The sequence below is a fragment of the Pelmatolapia mariae genome, linkage group LG7 (genome assembly GCF_036321145.2).
Source record: "Pelmatolapia mariae isolate MD_Pm_ZW linkage group LG7, Pm_UMD_F_2, whole genome shotgun sequence".
NCBI classification, from domain to species: domain Eukaryota; kingdom Metazoa; phylum Chordata; class Actinopteri; order Cichliformes; family Cichlidae; genus Pelmatolapia; species Pelmatolapia mariae.
Window position 1 is genome coordinate 34,778,759 of NC_086233.1, and position 16,626 is coordinate 34,795,384.

General features: G+C 38.5%; 1 protein-coding gene across 1 annotated transcript; it reads left to right on the forward strand.

Annotated features, from left to right (window-relative positions):
- Nucleotides 1-3,714: 3,714 nt before the first annotated feature.
- Nucleotides 3,715-4,125, forward strand: pmchl (pro-melanin-concentrating hormone, like). Its single transcript, XM_063480858.1, has one exon. The coding sequence runs from the start codon at nt 3,715-3,717 to the stop codon at nt 4,123-4,125; it is 411 nt and encodes a 136-aa protein (XP_063336928.1).
- Nucleotides 4,126-16,626: the final 12,501 nt, after the last annotated feature.

Genomic DNA, 16,626 nt, shown 5'->3' on the forward strand with positions numbered 1-16,626 from the left:
TAAGGCAAAAGGGGTCCAACTTGTTACTAAGGTTTATCTAATGAAGTGGGAATTGATTTGGAAATGAGACTCAAAAAATAATAAAAAATAAAAGATAAATAACACAAAAGGCATGACTTTAAACGTAATAACAGAGAGAGAATGAGCATGCAGGGACGACACAGACAGGGAAACACTGGGGGGAACTGTAATGATAAAACCAAAACAAAAGAATAATCATGTAAAACAGGAATAAAAGGCTCAAAAATAATAAACAAAAATCCAAAACTCAACATGAGAACCCCGGGATCAGGGCACTATGTCTCTCAAACACCAAAAACCTTTGTTATACATACATACAATCAGTGTTGGGTAAGTTACTTTGAAAAAGTAATTCAATTATAGTTACTAGTTACTTCTTCAAAAAAGTAACTGAGTTAGTAACTGAGTTACAATATTCTAAAAGTAATTAATTACTTGGAAAAGTAACTATTGCGTTACTTTAAAAAAAAACAAAAAACGTTTAACCCACTGGGGTCCAGGGTATAATTGGCCATTTTTTTACTACTCTTGATTTTCCCTCCACATTTTACCTTTAAAAACTATTTGCTTTGCCTTGTTTGGTATCATTCTTTTTAGCACAACCTCACATGCCTGAATTTACAGTTATGTTCTCATTTTGTCATACTGTATAACCAAAATTGCTCTAAAATCAGACAAAAAACATAAAATTAGAGAAAAAGTTATATTTTTACTGTAACAACCATAAACATCTTTAATGAATCATATTTCATAACTTCAAATGCAAATATTAATTGTCAATTTTAAAATCCTATGCACAAGTTTTGCAAACAACAAAGTTATTTGCATCCATTTACCTTTTACCCTTTTTTTAAATAACCATTTCAAACTATTTACAGAACAATCAGCTGTTCTTCAATACAATGCCACACAAATTATTTGTGCCACTCCAAAAAAATATTTTGTGTCCACTATAAAGGAGAACATCACAGCCTGATACCTGCAGGTCTGACAGCAGCAGGTGTATCACTCCTGTTTCTACCTGGAGACAGCAGTCGCCTCATTGTTCTGACACACAACACAAAACTATCCACAACACTACACACTAACTACACAAGACAACACATTAACTACACACTCCAAACACGCTAAACGTCACAAATCTCACATCTCAAAACTCGCTCTCTCTCTTTTTCTGCTCTCTCTCTCTCTCTCCCCGTCACTCCTAAAACTTCTCCTGTTTTGTTTTGTTTTTTTGCTCATAAGCAGAGAGTGCTTGCTAGCGCTAACGTGGCGAAACTATTGAGGAAAAAATGCCGCGTATATCTTGTTTATCATGACTCTGGTTTTACGTGGCCTATCGACACAATTTATAAACTGGTATATATCACCTTGTTGCTTTGTCTTTAAGTGGTCTTGTGATTGACTTACCACGACTCCTTTATTCTTCCTCAGTCAAACAGCAGCACTCATGCCATTGTTTTGCCCCCTGAGCTCCAGGTGTTGTGCTAGACAGTGACCGTGATTGCTGTCCGCGGGAGCGCGCAGCTGCTTAAAGCTGTAGCGTCCAGATTACTTACAGCTACTTCCGTGTGAATGATATAAGATGCGGTAAGCTGAACACAGCTTCAACCGTCTGTTTGTTGAAAAATAGTAACGGACCGCGTTTCCTTGTTAGTAACTGTAACAGCGTTGTAACGCTAACGATAGGAATAGTAATTAGTTAGATTACTCGTTACTGAAAAAAGTAACGCCGTTAGTAACGCCGTTACTTGTAACGCCGTTATTCCCATCACTGCATACAATACACTGTTTTTCCAGACGATGAATTAGATCAGTGTTTTCTAACACTTCTGTAGCCACTGCATGATAAATCCACAATGTGTCTGCAGTTAAGGTGAGCATGCATAAATTGGAAACTATTCTGAGTATGTTAAAGGTGAGAGATTATACGACTTTTATTATTAAATACTCCTCTTACTGGCAGGTTGACCTTGTGGATTTGAAGTGTTAGCAGAAAAGTATTATCTTTAGGGATAACACAGCTATTATTTTCTGTATTCTTAAAACACCTCTGTCTTACAGATCCATGTGGTTTTCATTTAAAAATAGTGATAGGCCCATTTCTACCGTTAAAGCCAACGGCATAGGAAGAGCTCCACCCATCCCATCAGTTAAATATATGAATATCAGTCATCTAGGAATGTAAGATAAGGTAAACTGTCTGTCTCCAGTAAACCTCTAAGGCCGTTCACATGGCAATAAAAACAGGGTGTAGATAATTCTCAGATGTCAGACTTTTTCAAAACCACAGGCATGGTTTTCAGTAAGAAATGGCTCACAGCACTTCCCATCTGAATCGCCCCGCTGCCCATTACCAATACTAAAATAAGCGTACTTTTAAAAAAAGACATGAAAGTATGTGTCTAGCCAACTGATGTCAGTAAAATATCAAATGTGTTCTGGTAAAGGCTAGAGTTGAACAGTTCGCTAACCAGTCCTGTGTCTGGAAGACATCTTTTGATTATTTAAAAGCAGACATCCTTTTTCTACCTGTAATTAGATGTCAGTCAGAATCGTACCTACAGTACAGTGCCAGGAAACTGGCAGCTTAAAACTCTATCTCCCATCTCCATCTGAATACAAGATTATTTGATCCACACCAAATGCTCTTTGGATTTTAAAGCCAAGGAGTCATTTAAACTTTTAGTTTTATTCAATTATTTTCCAATTTTTTTCTTTATTGTTCTTCAGTTATTTTCTAATCGCAATCATATATCGTTAACATGACTTTCGATGCTGTCCCGACATAACAAATCCTCGAATTTCACCAATTTTTGATAGAAAAACCAATAAATATACATTTAGCATTTGCTCTGAGGACCCTAGCTGTAAGGATAATCGTACAACTGTAGATGACACAACAAATTAAAATTTTGTCAATTTCTCACCAGATTTGATCTCACTCAAATGCCACCTGCATAAATTACATTCATTAATTTTACATGGATCTTATGCAGGTTCAGGTGCGCAGCCTTCCTGCAGCACCCATCTGGAAACCATAATTAGGCTGGGTTATAATCACATGGCAGTTGAGCTTCCACCTCTGGGCCTTTGGAGCAGATGTCTTGTATATTCTCCAAAAAACTAACTTTTTTTCTTCTTTCACACGCCAACAAAGAGCTGCTGCCACGAAGACACAAACACTTCAGAATCATTCGGTTGTCTTATCTGCACTAATCCAAGGTTAAATCTCTTATTGAACAGCACTGTGACAATGCCATGAGAGAACATCAAGTATCTGAGAGCACAAGAGCTTAACGGGTGGGTAATCCATCCTTGTTGTTTTAAAGGGCAGTAATTTTGGATTCGTTTTTCTTATGTGTTACCTGTTCAAAGCATTCCTGCTGTTTCATTGTTATGTGTCTAATATACGCCACTACATCGGAGATTTTAATTAATTTTTTAATGAAAACAACATACTCGAACACTGCAAGAGTTCCACACAACTGTCTTTTAATGCTTGTGACTAATTTCCGGAACCCAACAGGAGAAGTTATGATGGCAAACTATGCAACGTGGCCAATTCAGTGTGTCCAAAATGGTATAAAAGCCCAGTGGTATGATTTGCAAGCCAGAACGGCGAGGCAAGGCTTCAGGAAAGACACTCATCCACCCGAGCCAACACCGTACACCTTTTGGAAGATCTTCACCATGAGGCAGTCGCGCCTGTCCATCATCTTTGCTGTAGCGCTCTTTTTCAAGTGCTACGCTCTGACAGTGGCATTACCCATGGCCAAGGCTGAAGACGGCTCCTTGGAACAGGATGCTTTTACCTCCCTGCTGAACGATGAGGCCACGGAAAACAGCCTAGGCGATGCAGAGCTGTCCTCCATGACCAAATCCAGAGCTCCGAAGGTAATCGTCATCGCCGCTGATGCAAACCTGTGGAGGGACCTGCGGGTGCTGCACAACGGGCTACCCCTCTACAAGCGCAGAGTCGACGAAAACAACCAGGTTGTCGAGCACAAAGATGTCGGACAGGACCTGACCATCCCCATCCTCAGGAGAGACACCATGAGGTGCATGGTGGGACGAGTGTATCGGCCATGCTGGGAGGTGTAGGACAGTTTGCTCTTCTCCTCAAGGAGTCCAAACAGAGGATAGCTGTCAAGTGACCTCACACTCAGTTGCAAACTAATCCAAAAATGTGTGTATCTATAGAAAAATCACCGGAGAGCTGAAAATAAAAATGATTTAATTCTACTTTATGTCTTTTATATGTTTTTTAACTGTTCTTGACAAAAACTGAGATGGTGAAGGTTAAAGATTTTTGTTCAGATTTATTCATATCTGTCAGACTTTTCAATTTTCAATAACCACTGACTGACTGTCTAGTCTTGTTTGAAAAAATGTTGTATAATGTGAGAGGTGTAACCTCACAATCAGATTCCAGCAAGAAGAAATTTGTCTTTAAAAAAATAGGTTTCTTTTATCCATTAGAACAAACTTAAAGCAGTCTCAGACTTTGGATGCAAGACTGGATTGTGTCGCAAGGTTATAATGCATCAAGGATAGAGAGGCGATAACTGCAACAGTCCAGAGTTGTTAAGCTCATCGTGCAACAAATGAGACTGAATATACAGGCAGATAAACATAAATTCTTTCAAAAAATTCTAGATAATACTCTATGTATGTAGATAGAGGATATTCAGCTAGGTAAATGTCATCACCAGTTCACAAAAGAGTCATCTCAATTGTAGGATCTTTACCTTCATATTATAAGGTAAAGGACTCACAATACCAGAAGAAGAAGCCCAGTGATTTAGCCCTATGTGTAAGCAGTTGGTCACAGTGAGGAGGAAGAACTCCCTTTAAGTGGGAGAAGAACCAGACTCAGAGAGGGGCAGCCATCTGCTATGACCGGTTGATGGTTGCAGTTAAGTTTATCGTTGGGACTTTCCAGTGTTTGTAATAAGCTAAATTCATCGCCTGCAAGTTTGCCAAAATGTTACATCTTCAAAGCACCGTGTCAGAAACATTCTCACCTCTGGAAATCCTCTCTTTGGCTTTGGCAAAGGCTTCATTGTGAGAAGGGATGCACGCCATCTTCTGACTTGATATAAATCTTGGACATTCTCACATGGACTCCGTTTGGCATCCAGAGGACTTAGAAAGCAGCTTAAAGTATTATTTAATTAGGCTGACCACATAAAAAAACAACAAACTGAATGTGGGTGCTGAGATTTAGTCTGAAATATGTGATATATGTAACTTAAAAGTTAAACACACTCAAACTCAGCATCCAGGGTTTTAACCGGAGCAGCACTATTTGGCTAAAGTATTATAGCCAAATACAGAGCCACTATTTGGCTCTTTTCCTGTTAATAGGTAGCTCTTCCACTCCACTGTCACCAAGTGAAAATGAAGTTCAGTCAAACATAAAGTAAAACACCGGGTCACACTGAGTGTGAAAATTGGTAACACACCCAGTGAAATGGTGTAACCTTCTTTTCTTCAAAGGTCTTTCCTGGAATTCAAGTAACTAAGGAGTTGCAGTAAAACATCTGCAATGTTAATTCCAGTGACTTGCTTGGTCAAGTCACAAATCCCTAGGCAATTCCCCTTCCTTATAAAATTACATGCAGATTTTCACAGAAGAGCTTGTTACCTCACGTCCTGGATACTAGTAAATGACTGCAGCCTTACGTGGGTTATTGGCTGGCTGCCTGCAGAATCAATGTATGCTCTTGGGTATAGGAGCTCATTTTCCACAAGAGGTAAGGTGTGCACCATAATAATGCCAGAGCATTGCAGGTACATGCTGCACATCTGCCCTCAACTAACAAATTACAAAATGTTGGAGTCAGGATTCCTAATTTTTCAATGCAGGTCCATGTTTGAGAAAATACTAAAGAAGAAGATAGATTCGATCACAGGAAAAACAGCATGAGACAATAAACAGATTAAACCTTATTGGTCAGCAGCAAGTCCTGTTGTTGTGAAACAGTTCTGCAACAGCAAACGTGGGTTATTTGACCTACAATTTTCAAGAATGTGCTGTCATCAGTACGTAATTATTTAAATGACTGGAGTGTCTAGACTAGAAATCCCAAGTGTATATATTTTTGAGTCAATCAGCAGCAATAAAGTCCGTTCAAACTGAATCATGCTGAAAATCTGTGGAAGGAATAATTTGTTAATGATATGGGAAGTTTTGGAAATTGGGAACAAAAATAAAACAAAAAAAAAATCCAGAAGAAACTGTTTAACATACAAAGGAGATAGTAAAATATTACCTAACTATTATTAAATATTGACTTTGGGGGTTGATAATGTTACTCAAGGGTCATAGTGGAGAAAACTTTAATTGACTTTTGGAGTGTATTCAACAATCATTTAAAAAAAAAAAACCCTCTAATATGCAACTTTAAATCTTTGCCAGAACTTCAGTTTAATTAGTTTAATGACATTAACTTGTCTGACTTGGCTGACACTTGTCTAAGACCAGTCTGTGTCAATCTGGGAAACACTAGTTCCCTACATGGGAAAAGGAGTATTCCTTGACCAGTTCAGAGTAGTTATTGGAAGTTAATTGCAATTGCTGGGAAAATGATACATACACTACACTAACAAGGGCATCTTTTCTTTTAGTGCTTAAGTTTGAACACAAAGTGACAACACATAGCAAATTTCAAAACCAGGTGGAAATGGAGGCTAGAATTTTACAAGCCTACCTGCTCATAACTGTCTTTTTTTACCTGTTAAAGATCAGGCTCTGACTGCTGGGAAACAACATGAATTAAAACTATTTCATGTTGGCAATCACTTGGAGGTTTTTCAATATAGCACCTACTTTGTAAACAATTTCAGCCAAGGAGAACCAGAAACCTCGAGAAACCACTGCCAAACATGTGGGGAATAGATATTTTCCCCTAATCACCAGTCGTTGTCAGGGAGTCACCAACTGATCTCTATGCTTGTTTGACCTCAAGGTGATTTTCGGTGGTGCGTATTGTCAGCCCATTATCACTCCCGAGGCGAAATATAGTGACGATTTTGTCAAGTCCCGAGGCGTTCCTGAGGAACGTGAAAGGTGACCTGCCGTGTTGCTACGCGCCGGGTTATGGATGAAATCCAGTAGAATGACGCCACCACGGTGATGCACATCCCAGCCATGTATTCCAGCCCTAACCCTAACCGTATCCATAACCCTATCCATAACTTTATCCCTAACCTTAACCAGGACTTTAATGACATTAGATAGTGTTTTCCAAAGCGATTTAAGTAAAACGAACATACATGTGTAGATTCAGTCTAAACGGTTCTCATGTTTCCTCATTTTTCCGATCTTGTAATCTAGGACCATGTTGGGTGCCCTGAAGAGTAATATACTGACGATTTGTCACCTAGCGTAAAATGTTATGCTTTGGAAGTGAGAACGTGTTGGTATTGTCCATATTTGCCAATCTACAGTTTTGCACAGCTGTTTAACATCACCAGGGTCAGTGCCACAAATAACTCATCTGTGTGCCACTCTTGCTTGTGCTGTTGTTTGTGCTGTTGGATTTTTCTGGAGGACTGTAGAATGCAAACCATAAGTTAGAGAGCAGAATTCATAGTTCCATCAATTACAGTAAGTTGTCCAAGTCCTAAACTGGCAAAACAGCCAGACCATAACAGTACCACCGCCATGTTTGACTATTACTATGATATTCTTTTTATGAAATACCCTGTTAGTGTTATGTCAGTTGTAACAGGCCTCGAACCTTGTTAAAAGTTCAGCTTTTGTCTCGTCAGTCCACAGAATGTTTTCCCAAAAGTTCATCAAGATGTTTACTGACAAATGAGAGACCTCCTTTTGTGTTCTTTTTGGTCAGCAGTGTCTTTTTCCTTGGAAGTCTCTATTGATGCCATTTTAGCCCAGTCTCTCCAGATAATTGCTCACACCTTGGTTTGCTTGAGTCTTAAAGCTTTACAAAGTTTTTTGCTTTGTAACTCTTTGCAGGCTGATAGACGTCAATGACTTTGTTCCTTGGCTGCTTCTTTGCTCCTTTTTGAGGTCTTTTTTTTTTTAGGCTTCACTTTATCAGACAGGTTCTATTTAAGTGATTTCTTGATTCAACAGGTCTGGCAGTTATCAGCTTTCCAAAAAAAAAGTGGTTAATCACAGTTATTTCATGAATTAATGGGTCATACAGGGTTACATAGGTAGATCACAGAGGGCAGATAGGGTTGGATGGCTTTTCCCCCTTATTAAATGAGATCATCATTTACAAACTGCATTTTGTATTTAGTCAGGTTATCTTTACGAATATTAAATCAATTTCATGATCTGAAATGTTAAGTGTGAAAAATATGCAGAAAAATTAGAAATCAGAAAGGGGTCTGTAGGAACTGTAAGCAATGTAACCAAATCCATCATTAGACCACACAGGGTTAACCATAACTTGCTTAAAACATTGTCAGTGGAGAACATTAGTATGTTTGTGTGGGAGATCATGCATGTTCACAGTGTGAATTATTTCAAAATGCAAGTGTCATGTAAGTGGAAACTTGTGAGTCAGACTTGCAGCGCTCTGAAAAGAAGTTTTTGCTGGTTGATTGTTGTTGGTCACAACAGCAGAACATTCCTCACAAAATAGAGAGTGAGTCAGCAGAAAGAAGGATGTGTTTCTGGGAATATCTGCACCTTTTTGGTATTTGGGAATAAGCTTCTGGTTGGAAAAACAATTAGGCTGAAGGCATAAGCAGAAATGTAGCACGTGAGAAATGCAATGCTAGCTCTGACGAAGTGACTGGCCACAAATGAGAAAACTGTGGTACATTAGAAACTATAATAAGCTATTCAGGGCACAGTTTGAAATATTAAAGGGGTAAAACCTTCCATATCTGGTCACTGACTACACTTTTGTAATGATTTTTAGATTATTTGAGGAGTTCTTGACATAAAGATCTCCACAGTAGGAGAAGTTTAGCAGACTGTACTAAATAAACTATTTCCTGTAGCTTTAAATACCGACCACAGTGTGCATCCATAAAATATATGACATAATACTTCAAGTCCTTGGCTTTAAATGTACAAAAGTCATGCCCTTTGAAATTATGACAAATTACAAGGGTAGACTTTTGGCATTTTCATACCCCTTAAGAGTACGTAATGCAGATAAATGTTTTATGGGAAGGTGTTTTGTTTTACACATGACTGTGGGGAGAAACATCTGGAAACTGTTATACAAAAGCCTGAGCAGTTTTTTAAAACAGTAGTTGGTCATAAATTGTTTTAATTCAACCTACTATGTGTGTGTATGTGTGTGAATGTGTGTGTGTGTGTGGTGGTGGTGGTGGTGGGGGGGGGGGTCTGCTCCTGGGTCTGCTCTCGGGCCTCTTCATTCATTCATTGCTGGTGCCAGCCAGATGAGGGGTACCCTGTGGCCATAAAAGGATACAAATGGAGAACAACAATACTCAGGTAGGCTGTGGTTCTGTTCCAGATCTAGCCAGAGAACACACTGGAAAGAGTACTAGGAGAGAAGGAGAAGTCAAATCACAGAAAATACTAAAGTAAATAGCTCACAGCGATTAGCGCCACAAAGGTGACAACAATCTGGCAGAGAGTGGAAGTTTCATCTGGCCTTTTGAATCCTGGGAAATGAGTAGATGGGAGACAGGTGTGCTAGCTGGAACTGGAACTTGCTGGAGCCATGCCACGAGCAACCTGAACCATTGATACAAGGCAGGATGGATCCATGCTTTCATGTTGTTTATGTCAAATTCTGACCCTGCCATCTGAATACTGCAGCAGAAGTCAGGACTCTGGTGTAGCCTTAGTTTCCTGTTCTTCCTGTCAGGAGTGGTACCCAGTCTGGTCTGCTACTGTTGTATTCCATTAGGAATACATCATGTTGTATTTAGCAAGATCTAAAACAGTTTTTACTGACCTCAGAAATCAGGTGAGAAGTAGCCATTTGTTGTTATTAGATAAAGATACAAAAAACTGCATTTATCCTGTACTTGAGAATTCTTCTGCCACAGCTGATAGAAAATTAAGATACACACGAGAAACATAACAAATAGTTTAAATAAGTAGAATTGCATTTATCTCAAATATCTAACATGTATCTAACAAATATCCTAAGAAGGTAAAAACCTGAAATCTGAAATTGACATAAGTACAATAAAGTTAAATAAGTGTAAATTAAAGTAAAATTTTACAAAAACAATGTGCTAAAGCATTAAAACAAAAAGTTACCCAAAAGCAGGTTTAAAGGAGTTATTTGAGAAGAGACTTAGGAAAACAAAACAAGTAAAAAACAGAACAAAATGTCTCACTAAAAGCAGAATTGCACATATTAGACAACATTAAAGTGCAGTAGTATAACAGTGTGAAAGGTAGTAAATAGTGCGGTGCAATAATGCGTTTCGGTTGGTGTTAAATGTTGTGTGAGTGCAGAGTTCAAATATACTGATAACAGATCATTTTCTGCTGGACAGATGTGTTGCACCGTAGAGGTGAAGTCATCATGAAGCATTAAAGTGAGTATTACATTTTCTCAAACATGTCTGTTCTTCTCTTTGCAATCCTGCTAGCCATTAGAAAGAATGCAGATTTTTTTTTTTTATTAGCAATATTAGGTTGTTAAACTGCACAACTTTACTTGTTTTAAAGCTGCACTTTTTTTAAGATAGCCAGCAGGGGGCAAAAAGCTTTTTTGCGCTAGATTCTGAAGCTGTAGGTTTTATCTCTCTCCAACCAATATTGACTGAACCAGCAGCAAGAGAAGATCCAAACTACGCTTCACATAAACATCGTCATGAATTCCCTCTGACTTTTGCTGTTTTGCTTTCACCACAATAAAATCACACTTCATGCACAGCTCTCTCTCTCTCTCATCTAAAAATCTGTTTTCTGCATTATTCGCTTGCTTGTTACGCACAAGTCTACCGTTGTTTACAGCGCTGTCGGCCGCTGTTTTTTTCCTTTTACTTACTTCCGAAAAGAAAGCCTCATTTCTGCTGTTCAATACTGAACAAATTTAAACTTTTTAAAATTATGCAAAATTGCAAAACGCTTAGCTGTGTCTCTAAAACCTCTGTAACTTTGCTCTGCTTCATGTCAGCAGCATCAGGTAATGTTCATATGTTGATTAATGGTTTTCTTTCGTTTTTGATCTACTACAGAATATTTTTATGAACTCCCAGGCCAGGAAAATCACCTTCACGTTTTTCTGTGTTTTATCCTCAGTTACTTTGACACAAAGGAATCTGCCGTGATGCTTACACCTTTGATAAAGTCTCGCAAGTGTCAGTTTTCTTTTTATAGATATAAAAATATGGAAATGTACTGATGCATGATCTGAATTATAATATTTCTGACCGTCTGAGGCAAAATTTCCCCAATTCGAATCGAATCGAATCAATCGAATTGAATCGAATCATGGATCAAATCGATTCGAGACCTTGTGAATCGGAATCGAATCGATTCTAGAAATCAGTGATGATACCCAGCCCTACTTACTGCCTAGCTGTTCGATGACCTGATGAATTAATGGACTCAGTTACTAGTTTCAAGTCTTGTATATTATGTAAGAATGACAGAGACCACGCAGCATGCTATGCTGTAGAGATTAGCTGCTTTGAGACTGAGAAGGCATACAGCTTACAGTATTGCCAGTGGAGTACAGCAGAGCGCTTACCATATCTTAAAATAATCACTGTGACCAGGAAAAAGAGAAAATATACACGTTACTGTGTTGTGGTTAAAAAGCGGAAAATGTAAAAGGCATATGTTTTCTTCAGAGTCCTAGTTTATGTATCAGAAAATTATTTTTTAAAGAAGTGATGCGAGAAAATGTTCTCTTTGTTTCTGGTCTGGGTACAGTACAGTGACAATAGCAATAATGAGAAAACAAAATTGACATTAAAAGTCTAATTACTGCGTAACACAACACAACAGGAGTCGATTATCAAGGCTGTTAATTATTGACAGCTTCCTGCTGAGTTTTTGTATTGCACTTCATAATAAAGTCTGGGCTCTACGGTTAACTTAGAGATTAAAAGGCACTTTGTATCCTCTGCAGGCAGGCATTGTAAAGCTTGTCTGTCTTGCTTTGTCATTTCTTCCGGAAGAATGTCCCTATTAATAGCCAAAGAACAGCAGGAGAAAGGTTAGCTATCCATTTTATACTGTCTTGGACTTACCAAAGTGTGGCACACACAGCTTGGCTGTCTGCTAGATGCTCTGTCTCATTTTTCCCACATTTTTTTAGGAAAACAAGACTCGTAGGTCGCTTCTGGACATTTAAAGGGGATTAGAGAAGTGATACTTCTTGAGTGGGCTTTTAAAGAAAGATCCACAGAATGAACTCACAATGTAGAGTCAATTTTTATGCTTGGTGGAGATTAAAAGAAGGTGCATGGCAGAATAAATTCAATTTCACAGACATCTACTTATGTCTGTGAAGTTCCATAAACTTATAAAAATGTTATTCATACAGTACCTTTAAAAACAGACTTTACAGACTGCTTTGACAGAAGTGTGATCGTTTAAACAGAAAGCTAAAGTGTGAGTGAGTCCCCATTTATTGGGGGTGCAGCTACAGGAAAGTAATAAAGTGTATATCAAGTACTATAAAGGATCAATTTGAACTGGCACCACAAACACTTAAAACCAAAGTGGTGGCTTGATGAAAGCCAGAACATTTCCTGGGTTCACTGTAGCGGGACTGTGAATGGAGAATAGATGCTGTGAACTGCCCCCCTCACTGGTTTACACTGATTAATCACCAAAAAAAACGTTGTCCAGATAATTAAACACACAGCATCTGGGCACATCTACGTGAGCCATGTGGAAACAATAAACACAGTGTCCATGCAACGGGAAGATGCTATTTGCCAAGGACAATAGCTTTAGGATGGACCTGGTGATAAAGACCAGCAGGAAAATGAACAACATCGCAGTTCAAGGCCAGAAATCGGATACTGGGATCCACCATAAATGCGAAAGGGTTGGTACAGTTATATGGAAAGATGCAATTATTGAGTGCACTGATGGCACTGGTAAACTCCTCTTATAGTTGTGGTTAGACGTTTGTATACAGTCATCAAACCCATGAAAGTCATGGTCATTTTGGGCTTATAATTATTTATTTTTCCAGGGTGGAATGATTGTACAGCAAACGTCTTTAATGACTTTAAAAAACAAGAATTGGATGCACGTTTGAATTTATTTTGGATTGTCCACACATGGTCAAAAGTATACATTCAGAAAAAGTGGTGCTGAAAATTCTACAGTATCTTTTAACTTTGCGAGGCCAGTTTACATATAGTTCATGGTTATAACTGACTACAACTGGTAGTTTCTCTGAAAAATATTTGTTTAACAGCACTCACTGGATTGATTGATAAAATGATGGGAAAGTCAAAGAACTCAGTGAAGCTCTAAGAAGGAGAACTGCAGATTTGCAGGATGTTCTCTTGGAGCCATTTTTAAACAACTGCAGATTCAGATATTAGGTTATCTAAATCCTGCGGTGCCTTCTCAGCATGGTTGTGGGCAGCATTGTCCTGATTTCAAGTTTCATCCTAAAAAGAATTTGTGTGTGTTTGTGTGTGAATTCAACTGAAGATTTTCTTGCTCTTCTAGATGTCATAATGCCTAAAAACATCAGAGCTCTACATTAAATTCTTCTTTAAGAACACCGACTCCCCTTCCACAGTTCTGAATAAAATCGTTTCTGCTTCATCCTCCTCTCTTCTTCCTGAAGTATGGGCACTAATTGAAAATGTGAGGTCCTGTTGTCGACTACAAAGGACACTGAATAGAAGTTTGGTTGTGGAAGGGGTAAAATTACTGTGCATTTCCTGAAATCCTCAATCGAAGTTAATGGAAGCTGCAATTTCCATCATTTTGAAAAGAAAGTCCATGTGCACCATTAGCCCAGCCCAGAAATGTGGCATCAGTACAGCAGGAGTGATATAGATTGCATAAATGGTGTTTGACATAGCTGTTTCAGACTCATATTCCTGGCGGAGGACAAAAATGCATTGCTGGGTCTTAAACTTCTGAACACAGCTGTATATGCTTGTGAGTCCTGGGCCCTCACAGCAGAACTTCAAAACAAAATCATGGCAGAGGAAGACGGGAAAAAATGATCAGCATCTAGGAGTGGACAGGAAATCCCTCACCGACCGCTACGAAGCCTGGAGGCCTGCTAGTGTCCATCTTGTTACACAGGACGAGAACACAACAAATAATATTTGTTATGTTTAAAAGAGAGAAACTATTTTGTTTCAGAGAAAATGGGAGTTTGAATTTTAAATGCTATCTAAATGACCACTTTTCAGAAATGAGAGATTTGGTTAGAAGTTCATTTAAATAAATTCTTGATTATGCTTTACGGGGGAAACACACCCGCTGTAAGCTTTTATAAAGAGTGCAACATATGCAATAATATTATATTTGCATGACTAGTTTTTGTGAGAAAGTCTTCTTGGCAGGTTAATTCAGGCACGCAGGATGAATGCTTAAGACTCCTGAGAAAAAATGTGCAGATTAGACCACACACAAACACAATTTTTACATTCCTTTAAAATTGTTTCCACCAGGTTGAATAAAAAAAAAAAAAGCATACTTTTTCATTATAAAATGAAGCGCTAAACAAAGCACTTAAAATGATGCTGAAAACCACTGCAACCGCTGGAATCTAAAATGAATCAGTTTGGAAGCCTGCAGCACCTTCTGGCTCCGGTCCTGCTGTGGCTCTCTGATGTACAAAGCAGAATAAGTGGCGTTTTAAGCTTACAGAGGAAAGCAGGGATGGTTTTAACGTGCTAATGTTCTGGACAGAGAGACCATTCAAGCTGCGTCAGGCCTGCAACTGACAGGGACGGCTGGAACAGCTGAGGCAGTGAAAGGAGGCGAGCTCATGAAGACTAATTATAGCAGGAAATAAGTCATCTGTGTTTGGTTTCTGCACATTTTTGTTTGTTCAACGGTGCTCGTTTTGCACAGTTTACAACAAATGGCGTTCACCCTCAATGGGGTACCATGGAAAAAAACAATGAACATCTGGAACTCATTTTTGGCAAAGTGATTATTCTGTCTGGGCTGTCAGGATAAAAAATCTCTGCATTGTTTTACCAAATTGCCACTACAGTGTTTTTTATTTGTTTATGTTTGCCCACAAGATACTTTGTCCAGCATTCTTATAAAGCTGGATTAAACTGTAACCCACAGCTTAAACATGCAAGATATGCAAGAAACAGTCCTAGAACTTGGAGTTAATTAGTTTATCTTGGCTCCTTGTAAAAAGATGAAGCATGAGGGCAATAGTGCAGAAATTAAAGGCAAATTAAATGGTAAAATAACCTCTTGGAAATGGGTACTGGGATGCAATGTTAAACTGAAAGCATTACTTGGTTATTTGGGTTTTGTGTAATGGTGCAGAATGGTCTTTAAAACTATTTCAGAATATTTTTCTAACATTTGTCAAATAAATTCCTGTTTCTGCACTTCGTAAACCAACTCGTCAACTTGTGACGCTTGGTTAGGGCTATTTGTTGCCACATTTTTACAGACTTATTCTGTGATTCTTTACTTAAATTTGGCTCACAGAACAAATCAGCTGTTAATGCCAGTTTTTTTTTTCAATTAAGACAAACCATTTCTTTCTACCAGTGACCTAGAGAAGGTCATTGATGCTTTTGTTACATCCAGATTTCGTTATTACTGCATTCATGAGATATATCACAATTGAGGTTCATTCAAAATGCTGCTACTAGACTCCTGACTGGTACACAGTTCTTAAAACCGTTGTACTGGCTTCCTGTGAAGTACAGGATCCATTTGGAAATATTTTGCTCACATATAAGTGCTCGCAACGGTGGTGTGCTCCAGGTTTTTTGTCATATCTTCTTCAATCTTATGCCTCATGCTGCTCTTTTAAGTCTGGTGATCAGCAGGTTTTAGTAGTACTAGCTTTATGACTGGCTTGTACTGCCAAATGGGTGTTCTCAATTTCTATTCCAAACACTAGAATTGACTCCCTCCTCATCTACCACACCAACAGTATATAAAGTCCAGCTGAAATCTTACCTTTCCTGAATAGCTTTTTCAGGTTCTAACTAATTTTAATTCAATTCACTGTATTTATATTTGTATTTGTTTGAGTTTGACTCTGAGTTCTGAGCAAGATTTCCCTTGTCCCCAGACCCAGTGTATGCATACAAATGTCAGATAACAGATTTGATCTTTATCTACCTGTGTCACCTGACCTGATCCAGCCCTAACTATATGCTTTGTCAAAAAGGAAACTTTTAAGTATAATCTTAAAAAGTGTTAAATCTTAGAATATGCTATCTAAATAAAGAGACTAGACAGGTTTACCCTTTAATCCATAGCACATCTCCAAAATACCAATTTGTAACATGATAGGTTACAAGGACCTATAAGGAGGCGTTAGGTTGTGGTGGGTAACCGCAGGACTGGTCTGAGGAGTCCAGATTTACCCTGCTGGACATCAGGATAAGAAGAAGCTTAGATACCCGTCATGCATCATTTAACAAGAGTACTGACATGGTCTAGAAAGAGAGAGCATATTTCTCCTGTATTGGCTTCCCTTCATT